The 23384-nt window shown below is 40.5% G+C and overlaps 1 protein-coding gene and 3 long non-coding RNA genes across 7 annotated transcripts in view; 1 reads left to right on the forward strand and 3 right to left on the reverse strand.

The window, feature by feature from the left end:
- Positions 1–23384, reverse strand: part of TATDN1 (TatD DNase domain containing 1) — a 54649-nt gene that overhangs the window by 14509 nt on the left and 16756 nt on the right. For 3 of the 4 annotated variants that reach the window (XM_058699027.1, XM_058699028.1, XM_058699025.1), the window contains exons 5-9: positions 22410–22553; positions 22273–22315; positions 16799–16884; positions 16667–16707; positions 13576–13652 (exon numbers count right to left, since the gene is read on the reverse strand). In XM_058699027.1, the coding sequence (XP_058555010.1) occupies positions 13576–13652; positions 16667–16707; positions 16799–16884; positions 22273–22315; positions 22410–22553 (391 nt within the window). The remainder of the gene's footprint in view (positions 1–13575; positions 13653–16666; positions 16708–16798; positions 16885–22272; positions 22316–22409; positions 22554–23384) is intronic. The other variant, XM_058699026.1, reaches the window with a different exon arrangement.
- On the reverse strand, positions 1090–5020 carry LOC131494596 (uncharacterized). The gene is made up of 2 exons (XR_009253474.1): positions 4758–5020; positions 1090–4506 (listed from the first exon to the last, which is right to left on the reverse strand). It is a non-coding gene; the product is annotated as an uncharacterized LOC131494596 (long non-coding RNA).
- On the forward strand, positions 8971–20045 carry LOC131494598 (uncharacterized). The gene is made up of 2 exons (XR_009253476.1): positions 8971–9200; positions 19561–20045. It is a non-coding gene; the product is annotated as an uncharacterized LOC131494598 (long non-coding RNA).
- On the reverse strand, positions 9635–13565 carry LOC131494597 (uncharacterized). The gene is made up of 2 exons (XR_009253475.1): positions 13303–13565; positions 9635–13051 (listed from the first exon to the last, which is right to left on the reverse strand). It is a non-coding gene; the product is annotated as an uncharacterized LOC131494597 (long non-coding RNA).

Consider the following 23384-nt stretch of genomic DNA (forward strand, 5'->3'; position numbering starts at 1 on the left):
TTCTTTCTCTTGTTACAGCCAGACTGACAGAATGTTACATTTCAGCCTTTACTATATCAGGTCTCTTTTAAAATTCTTTTTTCTAAATTGTTTCCTCTGGTGTTAATTTTTCTATTTGGTCTTTTTCTTTCTGTTGAGGCACCTCATTTATCTGGTGGTCCTTAATTATCAGTTTACATTTAAGTAGGCTTGAGTTTCTAGTGTTGTGTTTCCTCTGCTTTTGTGTAAACAGAAGACTGTTTTACTGATAGTTCTGAATGGGGACTCTTTGTAAAAAGTTTTCTTATTTTGGTGGGGAGAGGGGGAGAGGGGGAGAGGGGGAGAGGGGGAGAGGGGGAGAGGGGGAGAGGGGGAGAGAGAGAGAGAGAGAGAGAGAGAGAGAGAGAGGAGAGAGAGAGAGAGAGAGAGAGGAGAGAGAGAGAGAGAGAGAGAGAGAGAGAGAATCTCAAGCAGGCTCCATGCTGTCAACAGAGAGCCCGATGTGGGACTCAATTTCACGAAGCGCAAGATCGTGACCTGAGACAAAAATCAAGAGTTGGACACTCAACTGACTGAGCCACCCAGGTGCCCCTCTGAGTGGGGACTCAATGGAAGCTCCTTGTGGGACACCCAGGACTAGGAATATTGATCTGCAATTTCATCTAAGAGTGAGAAGGTAAGGAGCTGATGGTTAGGCTATTGCTTCTCTAAATGCTTTCCTCTGGCATCAACATAAGAATTCCAAGTCCTGGCTCTCACAATTTGGTTTGTTCATTTTTCTTGAGAAGAGATTTTTCCCTTTGGTAGAAATACTTGCTGCTCTTGTACTCTGTGTATAGCAGTAAATATAGGAGTGAGAGCTTTCTCTATAAAGGCCATCAATCACCCTAATTTGGTCCTATTAGTCACTAATTCTAAACCCAAAGCCCTCTCTCTGATTTCTGCCTGCTAAATTTGCTCCCATCTCCTCTGGGGCCCTTTATAAAGTCTAAGCTGGCTTTTCCAGAAACTCTGGCCTTGTTTCTTTGCCCTTATAGATGCCCATACTCCATTTTGAGTATGTAGGACTTTACTTTAGAATGATTTTAAGAGGAGTGAAAGGGAAATGTGTGTAGTTTGCCATAAATATCAGCCTTTTAATGATATCCTCTAGAAAAAAACCAAAATTCTTATTTTCAGCCAACAGTTGATCAATATGAATATTTCCTAAATATGTTTGATATGGGTACTAAATTTAAAACTTCCAGTTATGAAATTATTTACATAGTTTTAATTTCATGAGATCATATCTTAGTCTTTTCCTGCATTAATTCCATGCTTGTAAAAAGTGATCTACATACAGAAATATATACTACCAGAATAAATATTTTTCAATCAAAACCAATTATTGGATGCAAATTAAAAAAAAATCAAAGTCGATTATATCTTTAATAAGGTTTCCCATTTAAGGGAGAGCAGCTGCATATTCTGGAGTCAAATCTGAAACTTCCCCATTTTCTTGGGGGAAAATGTTATAATTTAATCCTTAGAAATCAAAGACTTTATGTCACAGGTAGTATAGTCAGATTAAATTACCATACCTCAGAGCCTCAGATTAAGACTACAATAAACTAAATTTCAGAACAAGAACAGAAATACTGACTTTGATTAAATGACTAACATTAGTTCTGAGTTAATGGAGGAGGAAAAAATCTTGTCATTAACTTAATGCCAAATCTTTATAAATTCAAGGTCATTTTGAAATCTCTCAGACAGTTCAAGTTAGTGAAATAAAGGTCTTCTACCTTCTCTTAAAAATCGTTTCAAAATAGGGAAAAAAACCCCACAAATTTTTTGATGAAACCAGGAGATATTTCTAACCCGTAGTCACAAACTATAAAGCAGAAAGTATATGTTAAAATTATAAATGACCTGTTTCTGTGCAAAGTGACTTCAGTGCCATGTGCCTGCAGAGAGAGATACTGAAGACAAGCAAACCAATTCACCCAAGGAAGTTCTAAGAACTGAAGATCCCAGGTACTGAGGCTGGGATAAGGCAGGGGACTGAGTGGGGGTTGTTTTAAAATGTGGGGTACAGAAAAGAGGGGACTCTCAGATTATTTTCCGGCGAACTGACGCAGAGATGACTCCTTCTGCCCCCCACCCTTGGCCTGAGAGAGAGAAGGGAGGAGAGGGTATGTGTAGTCTCTGGAGAAGCTAAATCAGAGCCGGGACAGGAGAACAAGAAGCACAGAGGACTGCGGGTGAAGATGGAGACTGAATGCTGACCGGCTGATGAGTTCCTCTCTCCAACCCCATTCTGTTCCAGAACACGGGTGCATTCATGAATCCCCACCCTGTTTTTCCAGCAGAGATCAGAGGCTCCCTCTATGAAGAAAAAGAACCCACCGAGAAGATCCCCTGGTGAGGTCAGCTGGCCTGCATGTTGATAGGCTGTCTCCCCACAGAGATTCCAATGAGCTTGTTTCTTAACTTTTTAAATATCCAGAGTAAGAATTTCCTGACATTTGAAGGAAGTCATGACAGAGACGAAAAGAGGAAAAAGGCGCTCAGAGGAAATAAAAGCGTTCTCCAGCAAACAGAAAATAACTTACCATTCATGTCTTTCGAGAGACGAGAAGACGCATCTGCAAACGTACATAGTTCCAGAGAATGGCGGGGGGAAAAAGCTTTCAGAGATTAAAACCAGCAGCTGAAGTTTCATCAAAGAGGTTGAAAAATATTTCTGAAAGTAGGTGGGAAAACTAGAGCTAGAAATTAGAGGGGAAAATACTGAGATCAGATTATGAGCCTGGGAGCTCCAAAGAAAGACAGAGAGAGAAAAAAAAGTTTCCCAGGACTGACAAAGATGAGCTTCTAGCCAGAATGGGCCAGCAGCGAGTGCACAAATTATCGGCCACCTCGGTGAAGTCTGGCAATACCAGAGGTAAAGAACTAAAATATTCCACTGGGAGAAAATAGTAGGTCATGGGGTAAGGACTAGGAAACAGAATAGCCGCTGACTTTAAATCTAGAAATGGAGCCCTTATAAATTCTCGTGAAAATTATTTTTAGTCCAGAATATTATGCCCAGGAAAAATACCAAGTGGAAGGGTTTTTGGTTTAACTATCCAGGCAAACTTTCAAGAATAGAATAAATTCATTTTGAAATAGGTGTTCCATCAAGACAGCTGAATACATGGGATCTAAACATAAGAGTTCTATCAGGGAGCAGACGTGGACTCAAAACGAAGCAGAAAGGGTCAGGAACTAATGGAGAGATCATCTAGATAACAAGATTATCTGGACAGGGTCCTCATGCAGAAGAACAGATAAAGGCACTTGACAGTTGTTGGAAAGTGTGAGAAGGCTTCAAGTGTTGAAGAAAACCAAGTCAAGAAAAAGGAAGAAAGCTGCCCCAGGAAAATAAAAAAAGTGGTATATCTTGTGGTTCAGCAGTCAACAGTATTTACACAGACATCAATGAAAATACTGAATACGCATATAACCAAAAACTCTGCAATAGCCACACTGTGACGACTGTGGAGGAAATAATGCAGGTGGCAGGGCAGTCCTGGATGGAAGAACTAAGATGCTCATTTCCTTAATGAAAACAGACAAAGGGAATGAATTAAGAGACAACATCACATACATAATATTTAGTTATATGGTGATAAAGAGCAAAGTGGGGGGGTGCCTGGGTGGCTCGGTTGAGCGTCTGACTTCGGCTCAGGTCATGATCTCACGGTTCGTGAGTTCGAGCCCTGCGTCGGGCTCTGTGCTGACAGCTCAGGGCCTGGAGCCTGCTTCGGATTCTGTGTCTCCCTCTCTCTCTGCTCCTCCCCTGCTCACACTCTGCCTGTCTCTCAAAAATAAAGATTAAAAAAAATTTTTTTTTTAAAAAAAGAGCAAAGCGGGGGTCTCTGGAAAAGCTGACTCAGAAAGCATTGTGTAGAGACTGTATCAGTAAGCTTTTAGAACTACTATTTAGTCCATTATTCATGCATGCCTTTTCACAGTGGTTTATTAGTTAAATCATTAAAATATAGAAGCAGCATTGAGGACATATAAATAAGTCTGAACTCCATAGCCAATAATTTCATGATTCTATTTTCCTGAGGATATTTTAGCAAAAACTAATGTAATCAGAAGTGTGGTCATTTTAAAGGAATGAAACACTGGAGAGGGAAAGCCAGGGACCCAGCAGTGCTAGCTGACTATGTTGGGTTTATGAGGCTTGGTATGCTGTACCAGCAGAAAGGCTGAGTGCGGGGCCAGAGAATACTGGTTCTCACACTAGGAGTACTTTATACCGGGTCCTTAGCTTCTGTGAGTTTCCTGGCCTATAGAGGTACATAAAATGATGTCATAGTATGACTCTCCCCACATCAGACATCACTTGCATGCACAATGCTGCGAACACATATACTTTAAAGTGATAAAATGACCTAAGTATAAATGGCATTGTCAGAGAAAGCTAGCTGCTGATCTCAATACAAAATTGGTGTCCATGATTGTAATACAGGGTTAGTAGTTTAGAACCTTTAACTTTATTTTTTTTATTATTATTTTTTTTTTTAATTTTTTTTTCAACGTTTTTTATTTATTTTTGGGACAGAGAGAGACAGAGCATGAACGGGGGAGGGGCAGAGAAAGAGGGAGACACAGAATCGTAAACAGGCTCCAGGCTCCGAGCCATCAGCCCAGAGCCTGACGCGGGGCTCGAACTCACGGACCGCGAGATCGTGACCTGGCTGAAGTCGGACGCTTAACCGACTGCGCCATCCAGGCGCCCCGACTTTATTTTTTTTTTAACTTAAGTAGGCTCTATGCCCAACACGGGGTTTGAACTCACCACCCCAAGATCGAGAGTCGCATGCTCCACCCACCAAGTAAGCCAGGCATCCCTATAACTTGCAGGAGTAATGTAGTTTAATATCTTGTATAATTACTGAAATTCACAAGCCAAGATCCAGGTGATAAATACATTTAAATAAAAAATTTAAATCTTTATCAGCAATTCACTGTAAAACAAGGAATCTACTTAATATAAAACAAACTTAAGGACCTACCAACCATTAAATCCTATATAGAGATCCAAGTCCATCAAGGCAGCTGCTGCTTCCTTGGTACCATCAAACGAATGCACCTAGAACATACAGGTGTAATTTTATTTAATAATCGCTCTTTCTTTTTTTTTTTTTTTTCAACGTTTTTTATTTATTTTTGGGACAGAGAGAGAGACAGAGCATGAACGGGGGAGGGGCAGAGAGAGAGGGAGACACAGAATCGGAAACAGGCTCCAGGCTCCGAGCCATCAGCCCAGAGCCCGACGCGGGGCTCGAACCCACGGACCGCGAGATCGTGACCTGGCTGAAGTCGGACGCTTAACCGACTGCGCCACCCAGGCGCCCCGATAATCGCTCTTTCTTTAAAAATCCTAAATAACATTAATAAGACTTTCTAAGGAAAAGTATAGGTGCATAGGGGTTTGGTTTTTTTTTGTTTTGTTTTTTGGATCAGAGGGTTTCGGATGTGGTGGCCCCTACAATTTTTATTTTCAATTCGAATCTCACAATTATTTTTTTTTTTTTTAATTTTTTTTTTTTCAACGTTTTTTATTTATTTTTTGGGACAGAGAGAGACAGAGCATGAACAGGGGAGGGGCAGAGAGAGAGGGAGACACAGAATCAGAAACAGGCTCCAGGCTCCGAGCCATCAGCCCAGAGCCTGACGCGGGGCTCGAACTCACGGACCGCGAGATCGTGACCTGGCTGAAGTCGGACGCTTAACCGACTGCGCCACCCAGGCGCCCCGAATTTCACAATTATAATGGGTCACCATCTCCAAAGAGGTGAGGCACGAGGGGACATGGCTGCCCAGACTCTCTCTGTGGCTGTGCTGATGGCTCCGCAGTACCTTCAGCAATGGGGAATGGACGTGGGAGCCACACTCTCAGGCAAAAGCATGAAGAAAAGTTAGAAATGTGACAAAACCATGTAAAATAAATCTTAAAATGTTGAGTTTTTATTATGTTAGAGGATACTTTTTTCTAGAAATGACTTTTAGAAGAAATTTTTTTTTTTAATTTTTTTTTTTTCCAACGTTTTTTATTTATTTTTGGGACAGAGCGAGACAGAGCATGAACGGGGGAGGGGCAGAGAGAGAGGGAGACACAGAATCGGAAGCAGGCTCCAGGCTCCGAGCCATCGGCCCAGAGCTCGACGCGGGGCTCGAACTCACGGACCGCGAGATCGTGACCTGGCTGAAGTCGGACGCTTCACCGACGGCGCTACCCAGGCGCCCCTTAGAAGAAATTTTAAGGAGATCTAGAAAGTGTTGCGAGAATGTGACTACAAAACTGAACTGTGAGATGGTAATAATCAGCTCAGTAGGCAAAAAGGAAGATGGTGTTGTTCTCCTTCAAAGATGTAAGGAAGAAAGCATAGTCTTTCATACTTTGGATATATCTATGTAATCTAAACAATAAGTTACACTTTAAATACACCAACAAGTAATGTCATTAATCTGTTACTACAGCATCCAGAGTCAGAATCAACTATGGATAACAGGTTTCTGAAAAATAAAACTGCATTACACGGCTGCCCAAAAGGGTTTATTCTCCTCTCAGCATCTCTAGCTGACTAGAAGATATATCCTCCATTAATACCAAAGTAATTTTAAATATAACTCCTCATAAACCATTGCAGAAAATTCTTTTTTTTTTTTATTTGGCAATCTTTTTTTTAAAGCTTTTATTCTTAAGTAATCTCTACACTCAATGTGGGGCTTGAACTTAAAACCCCAAGATCAAGAGTTGCACGTTCTACTGACAGAGCCAGCCAGGCGCCCCTTGACAATCTCTTTTTTTGATAAAATCAAACATTTAGGTTTGGATTTGCTAAGTAACTTCTTATTTAGAAATGAAGCAAATGGGCAAAGAGGTAGAGCCATTAATCCCCCCATTAATGAAAGCCTCTAAGCCTCTCTCAGTTCCCAAGTACAGTTCCTAAAGGATAAATCAGTCAGTGAACCATAGATAAAAACGGGCGCAGTAATATCAACAGCAACATAGGAAACATTATCACCAGCAGTACACGACATGAAGCAGAGGCTAAAAACCTGAGAGAATACAGATGAAGCTGTCAAAGCAGCATATGTGGGCAAACAGTAAGTGCTCAGTGCCATTTCCTCTTTCTTTAGTTGGTGTAGTATAATTGATTTTATATACCTGGATAACAGCCTTTTTGCTGAAGATGAGTGAATCTCCTAAAATCACAGGTGAAAATTTGTACATCTGAGCATTTTTTGGAGGCAGATTTTCCAAAGAGCCCATGATCGAAAAAAGATTTAAGGACCACCGCTATGGATACCTGAGCTAAGTGGTGGGCAGATACTGTTTATGGAAACTGTGTCAAGACTAGTGGTTGAAATGACCACACAGAAGTGTTTACAGAGTACAAGCAGATTCCCGAAAGGAGGAGTCTGTAATCAGAGTGCTAAGTGAATACAGTTGACAAATTAAGAAGGCAAACCTGAGGTGAATATTAAAATATTTCAAGATATTAAGATTAGTTTATATTTTGCTCAGAATTTAAATTGAAGAACACTGAAGAATGCTGATGGAAGAGGCAGAGAAAAAGAACGGTCACCCATGCTATTAAAATATAGGAGAAAATTCATGGGGTTTTCTTGTGAGAATTCTTTATCATTCTTGTACTTTGGACAAAATAAAGGTAATTAAATCGGTGTGATTTAGGTCTGTATTACATCTGGCCCATAGATTTAATAGTAAATTTATGTACCTCAACAAGAGAGGGAAGAAGCTTAGTAGCTTTACTGCTGATATCTGAATTCCTTTAGAAGCCGACAGGAGTAACAAAGAAGCTTCTGCGCATCCTTTATTAAAAACAACTCTTTTTTTTTGCCTGCTGTGTTTCTTACAGGATGTCGAGAACACCATCTGGAGTCTTGACCAGATTCAGGTTGGATTTTTTTCTTCATGTTTTTGGCAAGACCTTCATAGGTGGTGGTTATGATCTTCTATTTTTTTAATTTTTTTTCAACGTTTTTTATTTATTTTTGGGACAGAGAGAGACAGAGCATGAACGGGGGAGGGGCAGAGAGAGAGGGAGACACAGAATCGGAAACAGGCTCCAGGCTCCGAGCCGTCAGCCCAGAGCCTGACGCGGGGCTCGAACTCACGGACCGCGAGATCGTGACCTGGCTGAAGTCGGACGCTTCACCGACTGCGCCACCCAGGCGCCCCGATGATCTTCTATTTAGAAGCACATGGTATCTGGTTATATTTTTGTGACATGAGGCAGCCACAGATGCCCAATGCTTAGACCTCTTAGTTTACTAGGAGTTGCAGATGTTGATAGAATCCTATCAACCCTTTATTCACTAGAATACTTGTATGAAGAGAAAATTCCTATGTCTACTATTAGGTACCCAATGGTAGTTGGTAGAGGGGAAAAATATGTATCTTCTTGTTGAATGTGTTGATTCCCTAGCTTAGCCCAACGGTGGTATTAATAACACTGACATTCATTTTTAATCATTAAGGAATTCTTACTTTTATGTTCTTTCTCTTGTTACAGCCAGACTGACAGAATGTTACATTTCAGCCTTTACTATATCAGGTCTCTTTTAAAATTCTTTTTTCTAAATTGTTTCCTCTGGTGTTAATTTTTCTATTTGGTCTTTTTCTTTCTGTTGAGGCACCTCATTTATCTGGTGGTCCTTAATTATCAGTTTACATTTAAGTAGGCTTGAGTTTCTAGTGTTGTGTTTCCTCTGCTTTTGTGTAAACAGAAGACTGTTTTACTGATAGTTCTGAATGGGGACTCTTTGTAAAAAGTTTTCTTATTTTGGTGGGGAGAGGGGGAGAGGGGGAGAGGGGGAGAGGGGGAGAGGGGGAGAGGGGGAGAGGGGAGAGAGAGAGAGAGAGAGAGAGAGAGAGAGAGAGAGAGAGAGAGAGAGAGAGAGAGAGAGGAGAGAGAGAGAGAGAGAGAGAGAGAGAGAGAATCTCAAGCAGGCTCCATGCTGTCAACAGAGAGCCCGATGTGGGACTCAATTTCACGAAGCGCAAGATCGTGACCTGAGACAAAAATCAAGAGTTGGACACTCAACTGACTGAGCCACCCAGGTGCCCCTCTGAGTGGGGACTCAATGGAAGCTCCTTGTGGGACACCCAGGACTAGGAATATTGATCTGCAATTTCATCTAAGAGTGAGAAGGTAAGGAGCTGATGGTTAGGCTATTGCTTCTCTAAATGCTTTCCTCTGGCATCAACATAAGAATTCCAAGTCCTGGCTCTCACAATTTGGTTTGTTCATTTTTCTTGAGAAGAGATTTTTCCCTTTGGTAGAAATACTTGCTGCTCTTGTACTCTGTGTATAGCAGTAAATATAGGAGTGAGAGCTTTCTCTATAAAGGCCATCAATCACCCTAATTTGGTCCTATTAGTCACTAATTCTAAACCCAAAGCCCTCTCTCTGATTTCTGCCTGCTAAATTTGCTCCCATCTCCTCTGGGGCCCTTTATAAAGTCTAAGCTGGCTTTTCCAGAAACTCTGGCCTTGTTTCTTTGCCCTTATAGATGCCCATACTCCATTTTGAGTATGTAGGACTTTACTTTAGAATGATTTTAAGAGGAGTGAAAGGGAAATGTGTGTAGTTTGCCATAAATATCAGCCTTTTAATGATATCCTCTAGAAAAAAACCAAAATTCTTATTTTCAGCCAACAGTTGATCAATATGAATATTTCCTAAATATGTTTGATATGGGTACTAAATTTAAAACTTCCAGTTATGAAATTATTTACATAGTTTTAATTTCATGAGATCATATCTTAGTCTTTTCCTGCATTAATTCCATGCTTGTAAAAAGTGATCTACATACAGAAATATATACTACCAGAATAAATATTTTTCAATCAAAACCAATTATTGGATGCAAATTAAAAAAAAATCAAAGTCGATTATATCTTTAATAAGGTTTCCCATTTAAGGGAGAGCAGCTGCATATTCTGGAGTCAAATCTGAAACTTCCCCATTTTCTTGGGGGAAAATGTTATAATTTAATCCTTAGAAATCAAAGACTTTATGTCACAGGTAGTATAGTCAGATTAAATTACCATACCTCAGAGCCTCAGATTAAGACTACAATAAACTAAATTTCAGAACAAGAACAGAAATACTGACTTTGATTAAATGACTAACATTAGTTCTGAGTTAATGGAGGAGGAAAAAATCTTGTCATTAACTTAATGCCAAATCTTTATAAATTCAAGGTCATTTTGAAATCTCTCAGACAGTTCAAGTTAGTGAAATAAAGGTCTTCTACCTTCTCTTAAAAATCGTTTCAAAATAGGGAAAAAAACCCCACAAATTTTTTGATGAAACCAGGAGATATTTCTAACCCGTAGTCACAAACTATAAAGCAGAAAGTATATGTTAAAATTATAAATGACCTGTTTCTGTGCAAAGTGACTTCAGTGCCATGTGCCTGCAGAGAGAGATACTGAAGACAAGCAAACCAATTCACCCAAGGAAGTTCTAAGAACTGAAGATCCCAGGTACTGAGGCTGGGATAAGGCAGGGGACTGAGTGGGGGTTGTTTTAAAATGTGGGGTACAGAAAAGAGGGGACTCTCAGATTATTTTCCGGCGAACTGACGCAGAGATGACTCCTTCTGCCCCCCACCCTTGGCCTGAGAGAGAGAAGGGAGGAGAGGGTATGTGTAGTCTCTGGAGAAGCTAAATCAGAGCCGGGACAGGAGAACAAGAAGCACAGAGGACTGCGGGTGAAGATGGAGACTGAATGCTGACCGGCTGATGAGTTCCTCTCTCCAACCCCATTCTGTTCCAGAACACGGGTGCATTCATGAATCCCCACCCTGTTTTTCCAGCAGAGATCAGAGGCTCCCTCTATGAAGAAAAAGAACCCACCGAGAAGATCCCCTGGTGAGGTCAGCTGGCCTGCATGTTGATAGGCTGTCTCCCCACAGAGATTCCAATGAGCTTGTTTCTTAACTTTTTAAATATCCAGAGTAAGAATTTCCTGACATTTGAAGGAAGTCATGACAGAGACGAAAAGAGGAAAAAGGCGCTCAGAGGAAATAAAAGCGTTCTCCAGCAAACAGAAAATAACTTACCATTCATGTCTTTCGAGAGACGAGAAGACGCATCTGCAAACGTACATAGTTCCAGAGAATGGCGGGGGGAAAAAGCTTTCAGAGATTAAAACCAGCAGCTGAAGTTTCATCAAAGAGGTTGAAAAATATTTCTGAAAGTAGGTGGGAAAACTAGAGCTAGAAATTAGAGGGGAAAATACTGAGATCAGATTATGAGCCTGGGAGCTCCAAAGAAAGACAGAGAGAGAAAAAAAAGTTTCCCAGGACTGACAAAGATGAGCTTCTAGCCAGAATGGGCCAGCAGCGAGTGCACAAATTATCGGCCACCTCGGTGAAGTCTGGCAATACCAGAGGTAAAGAACTAAAATATTCCACTGGGAGAAAATAGTAGGTCATGGGGTAAGGACTAGGAAACAGAATAGCCGCTGACTTTAAATCTAGAAATGGAGCCCTTATAAATTCTCGTGAAAATTATTTTTAGTCCAGAATATTATGCCCAGGAAAAATACCAAGTGGAAGGGTTTTTGGTTTAACTATCCAGGCAAACTTTCAAGAATAGAATAAATTCATTTTGAAATAGGTGTTCCATCAAGACAGCTGAATACATGGGATCTAAACATAAGAGTTCTATCAGGGAGCAGACGTGGACTCAAAACGAAGCAGAAAGGGTCAGGAACTAATGGAGAGATCATCTAGATAACAAGATTATCTGGACAGGGTCCTCATGCAGAAGAACAGATAAAGGCACTTGACAGTTGTTGGAAAGTGTGAGAAGGCTTCAAGTGTTGAAGAAAACCAAGTCAAGAAAAAGGAAGAAAGCTGCCCCAGGAAAATAAAAAAAGTGGTATATCTTGTGGTTCAGCAGTCAACAGTATTTACACAGACATCAATGAAAATACTGAATACGCATATAACCAAAAACTCTGCAATAGCCACACTGTGACGACTGTGGAGGAAATAATGCAGGTGGCAGGGCAGTCCTGGATGGAAGAACTAAGATGCTCATTTCCTTAATGAAAACAGACAAAGGGAATGAATTAAGAGACAACATCACATACATAATATTTAGTTATATGGTGATAAAGAGCAAAGTGGGGGGGTGCCTGGGTGGCTCGGTTGAGCGTCTGACTTCGGCTCAGGTCATGATCTCACGGTTCGTGAGTTCGAGCCCTGCGTCGGGCTCTGTGCTGACAGCTCAGGGCCTGGAGCCTGCTTCGGATTCTGTGTCTCCCTCTCTCTCTGCTCCTCCCCTGCTCACACTCTGCCTGTCTCTCAAAAATAAAGATTAAAAAAAATTTTTTTTTTAAAAAAAGAGCAAAGCGGGGGTCTCTGGAAAAGCTGACTCAGAAAGCATTGTGTAGAGACTGTATCAGTAAGCTTTTAGAACTACTATTTAGTCCATTATTCATGCATGCCTTTTCACAGTGGTTTATTAGTTAAATCATTAAAATATAGAAGCAGCATTGAGGACATATAAATAAGTCTGAACTCCATAGCCAATAATTTCATGATTCTATTTTCCTGAGGATATTTTAGCAAAAACTAATGTAATCAGAAGTGTGGTCATTTTAAAGGAATGAAACACTGGAGAGGGAAAGCCAGGGACCCAGCAGTGCTAGCTGACTATGTTGGGTTTATGAGGCTTGGTATGCTGTACCAGCAGAAAGGCTGAGTGCGGGGCCAGAGAATACTGGTTCTCACACTAGGAGTACTTTATACCGGGTCCTTAGCTTCTGTGAGTTTCCTGGCCTATAGAGGTACATAAAATGATGTCATAGTATGACTCTCCCCACATCAGACATCACTTGCATGCACAATGCTGCGAACACATATACTTTAAAGTGATAAAATGACCTAAGTATAAATGGCATTGTCAGAGAAAGCTAGCTGCTGATCTCAATACAAAATTGGTGTCCATGATTGTAATACAGGGTTAGTAGTTTAGAACCTTTAACTTTATTTTTTTTATTATTATTTTTTTTTTTAATTTTTTTTTCAACGTTTTTTATTTATTTTTGGGACAGAGAGAGACAGAGCATGAACGGGGGAGGGGCAGAGAAAGAGGGAGACACAGAATCGTAAACAGGCTCCAGGCTCCGAGCCATCAGCCCAGAGCCTGACGCGGGGCTCGAACTCACGGACCGCGAGATCGTGACCTGGCTGAAGTCGGACGCTTAACCGACTGCGCCATCCAGGCGCCCCGACTTTATTTTTTTTTTAACTTAAGTAGGCTCTATGCCCAACACGGGGTTTGAACTCACCACCCCAAGATCGAGAGTCGCATGCTCCACCCACCAAGTAAGCCAGGCATCCCTATAACTTGCAGGAGTAATGTAGTTTAATATCTTGTATAATTACTGAAATTCACAAGCCAAGATCCAGGTGATAAATACATTTAAATAAAAAATTTAAATCTTTATCAGCAATTCACTGTAAAACAAGGAATCTACTTAATATAAAACAAACTTAAGGACCTACCAACCATTAAATCCTATATAGAGATCCAAGTCCATCAAGGCAGCTGCTGCTTCCTTGGTACCATCAAACGAATGCACCTAGAACATACAGGTGTAATTTTATTTAATAATCGCTCTTTCTTTTTTTTTTTTTTTTCAACGTTTTTTATTTATTTTTGGGACAGAGAGAGAGACAGAGCATGAACGGGGGAGGGGCAGAGAGAGAGGGAGACACAGAATCGGAAACAGGCTCCAGGCTCCGAGCCATCAGCCCAGAGCCCGACGCGGGGCTCGAACCCACGGACCGCGAGATCGTGACCTGGCTGAAGTCGGACGCTTAACCGACTGCGCCACCCAGGCGCCCCGATAATCGCTCTTTCTTTAAAAATCCTAAATAACATTAATAAGACTTTCTAAGGAAAAGTATAGGTGCATAGGGGTTTGGTTTTTTTTTGTTTTGTTTTTTGGATCAGAGGGTTTCGGATGTGGTGGCCCCTACAATTTTTATTTTCAATTCGAATCTCACAATTATTTTTTTTTTTTTTAATTTTTTTTTTTTCAACGTTTTTTATTTATTTTTTGGGACAGAGAGAGACAGAGCATGAACAGGGGAGGGGCAGAGAGAGAGGGAGACACAGAATCAGAAACAGGCTCCAGGCTCCGAGCCATCAGCCCAGAGCCTGACGCGGGGCTCGAACTCACGGACCGCGAGATCGTGACCTGGCTGAAGTCGGACGCTTAACCGACTGCGCCACCCAGGCGCCCCGAATTTCACAATTATAATGGGTCACCATCTCCAAAGAGGTGAGGCACGAGGGGACATGGCTGCCCAGACTCTCTCTGTGGCTGTGCTGATGGCTCCGCAGTACCTTCAGCAATGGGGAATGGACGTGGGAGCCACACTCTCAGGCAAAAGCATGAAGAAAAGTTAGAAATGTGACAAAACCATGTAAAATAAATCTTAAAATGTTGAGTTTTTATTATGTTAGAGGATACTTTTTTCTAGAAATGACTTTTAGAAGAAATTTTTTTTTTTAATTTTTTTTTTTTCCAACGTTTTTTATTTATTTTTGGGACAGAGCGAGACAGAGCATGAACGGGGGAGGGGCAGAGAGAGAGGGAGACACAGAATCGGAAGCAGGCTCCAGGCTCCGAGCCATCGGCCCAGAGCTCGACGCGGGGCTCGAACTCACGGACCGCGAGATCGTGACCTGGCTGAAGTCGGACGCTTCACCGACGGCGCTACCCAGGCGCCCCTTAGAAGAAATTTTAAGGAGATCTAGAAAGTGTTGCGAGAATGTGACTACAAAACTGAACTGTGAGATGGTAATAATCAGCTCAGTAGGCAAAAAGGAAGATGGTGTTGTTCTCCTTCAAAGATGTAAGGAAGAAAGCATAGTCTTTCATACTTTGGATATATCTATGTAATCTAAACAATAAGTTACACTTTAAATACACCAACAAGTAATGTCATTAATCTGTTACTACAGCATCCAGAGTCAGAATCAACTATGGATAACAGGTTTCTGAAAAATAAAACTGCATTACACGGCTGCCCAAAAGGGTTTATTCTCCTCTCAGCATCTCTAGCTGACTAGAAGATATATCCTCCATTAATACCAAAGTAATTTTAAATATAACTCCTCATAAACCATTGCAGAAAATTCTTTTTTTTTTTTATTTGGCAATCTTTTTTTTAAAGCTTTTATTCTTAAGTAATCTCTACACTCAATGTGGGGCTTGAACTTAAAACCCCAAGATCAAGAGTTGCACGTTCTACTGACAGAGCCAGCCAGGCGCCCCTTGACAATCTCTTTTTTTGATAAAATCAAACATTTAGGTTTGGATTTGCTAAGTAACTTCTTATTTAGAAATGAAGCAAATGGGCAAAGAGGTAGAGCCATTAATCCCCCCATTAATGAAAGCCTCTAAGCCTCTCTCAGTTCCCAAGTACAGTTCCTAAAGGATAAATCAGTCAGTGAACCATAGATAAAAACGGGCGCAGTAATATCAACAGCAACATAGGAAACATTATCACCAGCAGTACACGACATGAAGCAGAGGCTAAAAACCTGAGAGAATACAGATGAAGCTGTCAAAGCAGCATATGTGGGCAAACAGTAAGTGCTCAGTGCCATTTCCTCTTTCTTTAGTTGGTGTAGTATAATTGATTTTATATACCTGGATAACAGCCTTTTTGCTGAAGATGAGTGAATCTCCTAAAATCACAGGTGAAAATTTGTACATCTGAGCATTTTTTGGAGGCAGATTTTCCAAAGAGCCCATGATCGAAAAAAGATTTAAGGACCACCGCTATGGATACCTGAGCTAAGTGGTGGGCAGATACTGTTTATGGAAACTGTGTCAAGACTAGTGGTTGAAATGACCACACAGAAGTGTTTACAGAGTACAAGCAGATTCCCGAAAGGAGGAGTCTGTAATCAGAGTGCTAAGTGAATACAGTTGACAAATTAAGAAGGCAAACCTGAGGTGAATATTAAAATATTTCAAGATATTAAGATTAGTTTATATTTTGCTCAGAATTTAAATTGAAGAACACTGAAGAATGCTGATGGAAGAGGCAGAGAAAAAGAACGGTCACCCATGCTATTAAAATATAGGAGAAAATTCATGGGGTTTTCTTGTGAGAATTCTTTATCATTCTTGTACTTTGGACAAAATAAAGGTAATTAAATCGGTGTGATTTAGGTCTGTATTACATCTGGCCCATAGATTTAATAGTAAATTTATGTACCTCAACAAGAGAGGGAAGAAGCTTAGTAGCTTTACTGCTGATATCTGAATTCCTTTAGAAGCCGACAGGAGTAACAAAGAAGCTTCTGCGCATCCTTTATTAAAAACAACTCTTCTGAGGCGCCTGGGTGGCTCAGTCGGTTAAGTGTTCGACTTCAGCTCAGGTCATGATCTCACGGTCCGTGAGTTCAAGCCCCACATTGGGCTCTGTGCTGACGGCTCAGAGCCCGGAGCCTGTTTCAGATTCTGTGTCTCCCTCTCTCTGACCCTCCCCCGTTCATGCTCTGTCTCTGTCTCAAAAATGAATAAACGTTAAAAAAAATTTAAAACAAACAAACAAAAAAAACTCTTCTACTTACCACTCCACCTACACACCGATCTCTGTTTCTTTTCATTATGTCTGTAAATTAAAAACAAACAACTTTTGGCAAATACTTTGCTAATTTCTGCAAAATTCTTTAATTCTAAAGGAGATTTTAGCTCTAACTCACCCAAAAATTCAGCATGTGAGTTCCGACAGTGAAGAAACATTGGTAATTTTGTTTGTTCTGCCAGTTCAAACTGTTTTTCAAAATATCTGCATAATGCCAAAAAAATTTCGTTAATTTTATTTTAGCATAAGAAAAATAATTTTTTTAAAGGACTTTTATTATCTAGGAGATTACAGGACAGAAGTAGTGAACTCAGATGTTTAAAATACAGCTGGCTTAGCCAGAGGCATTGATAATTATCACATACATCTTCCTGAAAGGAATACTTCATTTTCTGGGATTACAAAATCATTTTCAAAAAATGTCTGTTAGTGGAGACCTTGGGTGGCTCAGTTGGTTAAGCATCTGGCTTCCGCCCAGGTCATGATCTCACGGTTTGTGAGTTCGAGCCCTGCATCAGGCTCTCTGCTGTCAGCACAAGGCCTGCTTCGGATCCTCTATCCCTCCAACCTCCCCTCTCTGTCTGCCCCTTTCCCACTCACGTGCTTTCTCTCTCTCAAAAATGATAAATAAAAATTTTTTTTTTAATGTGTTACCTTTCCATTATAACTTCTAGGTAAATTAGCACTTTATTGATCACTAGAAATAAAGAGCTATAACATTTAAGTCTACAGTGATGGGAGCTGTTCCCTCAAATATACTTTTAACTAGCTTTTCCACCAAATCCCAGCAAATGAAGCAGACACCCTCCCATCACCTGTGGGACCCCTTCCCTGCAGCCTGTGTTGGTGGTGAATATACCACCAGCCTCTTGCCTGGAGAGCAGGCTGAGCACCATCAGTGGGAATCCATTCGCTCCAGCAAGAGGCCAGGCAAAGCTTTATGCTCCGTGTTTTCCATGTGCTGTTATACAAGAAATTATTACCACTAAACACAAGGATTTATTAAATATACACAAAAAAACTAAAACACTGTTTTTCAAAGATCTGAAAATTACATGATAAAATGGCAGCCCTAAATGTTTGAAGAGTACTTTAGAAAAAAGTTTTTCAAGTACCACATACCATTATCTCATTTGATCCACAAAATAACCCTAGAATAGGACAAGAGCTGGTGTCAGTGGATTTAGGACTTCATCCAAGATCACAGAACACAGTGTGATCAGAACTTCAGTCTCTAAGTCCAGGTCCGGCCAAAATGACCCAAGTTGTATTCAAAGAAGCCTTTTTTCCTGGTCCTATAGCATAAGAGCGAGATATAATGGGGTGGGCTGTCCTAGGTTTTCTCACTCAGCACAGTGCTCACTAGTTCTCATTAACGGTCATGCAGTTAAAATAAAACCCAGGAATTACAGATAATAGGTGCCTTATTTCCTACAGGAGTTTACCTCTTCTAGGTGCCTTGATTTTAGGGAATAATTTCCCTGTGTTTCACTTAAATCTCTTTTGCTATATTTTCCGCTGTCTTGTCTCCTTGAAGTGTAAGGACAACCATTTTCCTGAAGTACCCCTTTGTACTCTTGAAAATGCTCAATTTTTTTTCATTTTTTTTTTGAACTTTATTGATTTATCTTTGAGAGAGGGAGGGAGGAAGGGAGGAAGGGAGGAAGAGGGAGAGAGGGGGACAGAGAGTAGGGAGAGGGAGAATGAATGAATCCTAAGCAGGCTCTGCACTGTCAGCACAGAGCCTGATACAGGGCTTGAACTCGTGAAGCATGAGATCATGACCTGAGCTGAAACCAAGAGTTGGACGCTTAACTGACTGAGCCACCCAGGTGCCCTGAAAATGCTAAATTTTAAAATTAGAAATAGAAATGTACTTCTTAGTTTTCATAAACTTGGTGTTCTTTGTCTTTATTACCCAATGTTTAGGTGTTTATTTACTTATTTTAAATGTATATTTATTTTGAGGGGGAGAGAAAGAGCAAGCAGGGAGGGGCAGAGAGAAAGGGAGACAGAGAATCCCAAGCAGGCTTTGCATCATCAGCGCAGAGCCCGTTGTGGGGCTTGAACTTTCAAACTGTGAGATCGTGACCTGAGCCGAAAGCAAGATTTGGATGCTTAACTGACCGAGCTACCCAAGTGCTCCCACTGTGTTCAGGTTTTTAAATCACCTTTTCAGATTCTGCTGGGCTAGAAAAAGCAAAAATAGTTTAACAGAGTGCTAAAATTTCACAGGGTAGGAAACAGAAATGAAAGCTTAAAAGAAAAGTCACTGTTTCCATAACGTTTAACGTAATACAAGTGTCAGCAAGTAAGTGTGCTCCAGTCATTATATAAACTTGACCATGTATCTGGCTTCTGGCTACACACCACATACCCTTTGTGTTCACCACTCTACATGGATCATTTCTTTCACACAAAACTCCATGTACAAAGCCACACAACCAAGCCACAGATTTACAGAATCTAATGATCACCTTGGGAATAAGCCTATCACAAAACAGGCAAAAGTACAAATTATGAAAATAATAGATGCTCAAGCAGCGTGCCTACAGAATTTTGCATAATATGAGAAAAGAAAGGTCCATGCGTTCAAACTAGGTAGGTGTCTTAAGGAGGCCAATTATTCCTAGTGACATATATTGAGAATAGCTGGTGCTTGACGTTAAACTATTGTCTGTAAAGAAAAAAAAAAAAGCCACAGTAACTAAAAATAGCATAAGTTAAAGGGCAGGAACTGGCACCTTTCAAGAGACATCTCTGCTTTTATTATTTTTTTCTTAGCTCATATATGAAAACCGCTGTTTACCTGTGTTAGATTTGCTCATTTTAGTGAAACTGTAATTGCTTCTAATTGTAATACTGCTTCTTACATTTTAGGGTCAACAATCAAGTACAGGTCAGCTTGACCTTGGAAAGGTCAGCTTCAGAATAGCGGCTGTTAGTAGTCACGACTGAGGCAACTCCAGAGCACCCAAAGCATTACCACAGTGTACCTTAACCCACGGTGGCGATCCCTCCTCTGGACTGGCTGATGGCAAGGACAGCCTCAATCTCTCTTCTCTGAGGTCCCCTAAATCCCCAAACGATTTTTTAAAATCCTGTCTGATGTCGGATTTCTTTTTTGCACAGTGTTAATATTTTAAAGCCCCAAGAAAAATCCCAAAGCAAATTCTTCCCACTCAAGTGAACCAAGCTCTAAACTTACAACAAGAAAAGAGAATATGGCCCATGGCAGAGAAACTGAAAATGCAGGGAATGCTTAAAGGGTAACCCTTCCAGGATGAAATCAGCCTTTCCCTTGTTTTCTGATTTTTTTTCTTTTTAAAAAATACTTTCCAAAAACCCCAAAGAAAAAGAACAGCCAGTATTTTCTTTAGGATGAAAATATTTCTTTTTTTTTTAAATTTTTTTTTTTTTCAACGTTTTTTATTTATTTTTGGGACAGAGAGAGACAGAGCATGAACGGGGGAGGGGCAGAGAGAGAGGGAGACACAGAATTGGAAACAGGCTCCAGGCTCCGAGCCATCAGCCCAGAGCCTGACGCGGGGCTCGAACTCACGGACCGCGAGATCGTGACCTGGCTGAAGTCGGACGCTTAACCGACTGCGCCACCCAGGCGCCCCTAGGATGAAAATATTTCTAAGAATAACACAACTGCCACAATTTATTGAACACTTACTTTGTGCCAGGCATGTTACTCTGGGCCTTACATACCAGATGTTAAGAAAAGTAGGTGGAACGATGAAGAAATTGAGATTTACAAAGAGACATACAGCCACCAATGGCAGTTGTGATTCCAACCCAAAGTGTTGATTCCAAAGATAACTACTTTCAAACACCGTTATATACTGCCTTTACTTACCATTATTTCTCAGACCCTATTTTTTAGACACTGTGTCTACCGCACATTAGTTTTGTCTTGCCTAGTAATCTATCACACCATTTTCTATTTTTCTCTTCTCATAGATCTTTTTCCTGACTGCATTTTTACACAAAAAACAAAAACAAGTCATACACTGGTTAAGTCTCCAGGATGGTATCAAATAACAGCTCAAAATCTAAATTCTTCCGAGAAAAGAGCCAACAGTAAAAGCTGAATTATAAGCTTTATATCCATGCCGATCTACAGGAATCAAAAAGGACCCTCTCCTCCTCATTAAAAACTCAGTGAACATTTCCCGAGTACCTACCACGTACCGAGAGTACTGTGCATGGCACCATGGGAACTACAACATGAGTAGTAAGACTTGGCACCTGCCTCTGCAGAGCCCAGAGGCTAGTCTGTGTGGGCGGGAAGGGGTAGCGGGCTGCAGCGCACCCACGGCAGGGAGCACTGAAACTAGCACAGCCGCTGTGAGCAGAGCAGAGCCTGTGAGCAGAGCAGAGCCGGAGCCATGGGAGCACAGGTGGAAGGCGGGGCATTTCTTTCCGTAGCAACGGTCCACACAGGATAACTGCTAGTGTGGTTTTTTACTACATCATTTGAGGTTTTAAAATTTTTAAAAATCTCAGATTGAACTGCCCATCTCTTCAAAATTTATACCAGACTTCAGTCTGTCCTTAGCTTTATCTACTCTGGAAGAGGCCTCACTCACATCTCCTCACCTTATTGGCAAAGGCTTCCCTGACTCCCCCGGAAAGTCCTTCCGCCCTACTGCCCTACACCTTTTTGATAGCATTTTCCAGCCTATTTTAATTATTTATGTCTTCTCTTATCTATAAAGGCACAGAACCAAGCCTATCTTTCCTTGTCTCATACTGAGGAGGCACTTGGTAATCATTTACTGAACGAATGGAGTTCAGACTCCCTAGTACAGATTAATACCTGGGCACTTGGCATCTACGTTCAAGCCTAAACCATATCCTGCTATGTACATACTATTTTAATTATGAAAGGATTTACTCTAATGTTTAATCATCTTGATCATTAATACACTGTTTCTGAAATGTAACAAAATGCTCAAGTCTTAAGTCTATTTTTCTTTTTAGCCAGTAACACTATCCACCAGTGTGCTTTATAGGAGCTCCAATTAAAAGGTATAGGCAGTGGGTTGTAGGAAGTCTACATGGCTTGTGAGCTTTGGAGTTTTCTCAGAAGCCACCATTCTCCATGTGGCTCCTATGAAAGGATTCTCATATTCTAAGTTGACAATATCCAATGCCCAGCAAGAGTAAAATAAGTTTTTCTAGCTTTGGTGATTGATCCTATAATTTCTTTTTAATATCCCTTGCCCGTAAATCGTGTCCCCCACAACTGAATTTAAATCATCTCATTGGAATGATGCATGCATGAATACATTCGTGAAAAAAAGAACAACAAAAGTCTCTATTATGTAAAACTCATCCCTTTTTTCCACTATTAAAATTAAGTTAGCCGGTTAACCAATTAGGAGCTATATGCTTCCATCCCTTATGAATTCCATGCAAGTATGCATGGAATTTGTTTCACTTAACTTTTGATATACAAAGGGATTAACAAAAAATCCTGATGCTTACTCCAGCTACATTCTGAACTGATAAAAGCTATATAAAAAAAAAAATCACTCTTAAGATTTTACAATAACTCCTGAAGTCAATAAAGTTCCTTACTTGAGCTGAGTATCTCTGGGACAGAACTGTAGTCGGTCAAAATCTTTAAAAGATAAAAAAAGAACCAACAATTACTCATAACTTGTACAGAACAATCACTTTCAAAGTCACTCTAACAGGGCTAGGTTGGCACTTACCAAGTCCACACTCCCCTATTGCTACAACTTTCCCCTTATTGTTTTCAGCGAGATTTAACAACTCCATTAGGTAAAGATCAGGGTCATTCTTTTCAAATTCATCACATCTTGTAGGATGACATCCAACTGTACTGAAAAACATATCTAGCACAAAATAATGTCTTAGGATTATTTCCGAAGTATTTTTCATATTATATTTAACATGTAAAAATGACAGATCAAATACTTTCAGCTGGTTAATTTTTAATAATAGCCATAAACTATTCAAACTGCCAGAATGGCATGAAGTTAATCATATAAGAATTTTTGGAATACCTTAGCAAAGCAGGACAGGAATATGAAAATTGCCTTAACAGATTGGTAAAAATAATTAATTCACCTCTTTCCAAAGCCTGGCATTTACTCAGCCTAACAGAATGGAAAATGAAACAATTTCTTACAGAATGAAGTGTCATAACCTAACTATATCTTCATACTCACTATTCATGTGACCATCTTGTTTCACATAGTTAATATGACAATTAAAATTTAAACATGCTTAAAAAGGGTGAGTTAAGGAGGTGGAAGGGAGATTTGTTTATCTGATAAAAAATTAAGCTCACTTATTTGCAGACCATGTCTTGATAACTGTAATTGCACGAAACACCAACGTGAAGTCAAAAAGGGCTTCTGAGTGGTTTGCACCTGAAGCCACGTGAGAGGTGGGGAGCCTTCCTCAGCCTCTCCTGCAGGTGTTTACATATAAGAGGAGGCAGAGGTTTTAAAACAGTGAGAACACAGGTTCATGAAGGGAGGAGTGAAGAGGGCTGACAATGAAGATTCAAGAACTTTTGAAAATAGATCTCTCTGGGGATAAAAAGTATAGAAGACAATATTCTTATACACCTCAAAGGCATCTGGGAAGATGGTTATTTTTATCTTAATCATTAAGAAAAAGTGTCAGTGGATCCTGAAGAGAAGTATGCAGTTTAGAAA

Source organism: Neofelis nebulosa, chromosome 14, assembly GCF_028018385.1.
Source record: "Neofelis nebulosa isolate mNeoNeb1 chromosome 14, mNeoNeb1.pri, whole genome shotgun sequence".
Lineage (NCBI taxonomy): Eukaryota > Metazoa > Chordata > Mammalia > Carnivora > Felidae > Neofelis > Neofelis nebulosa.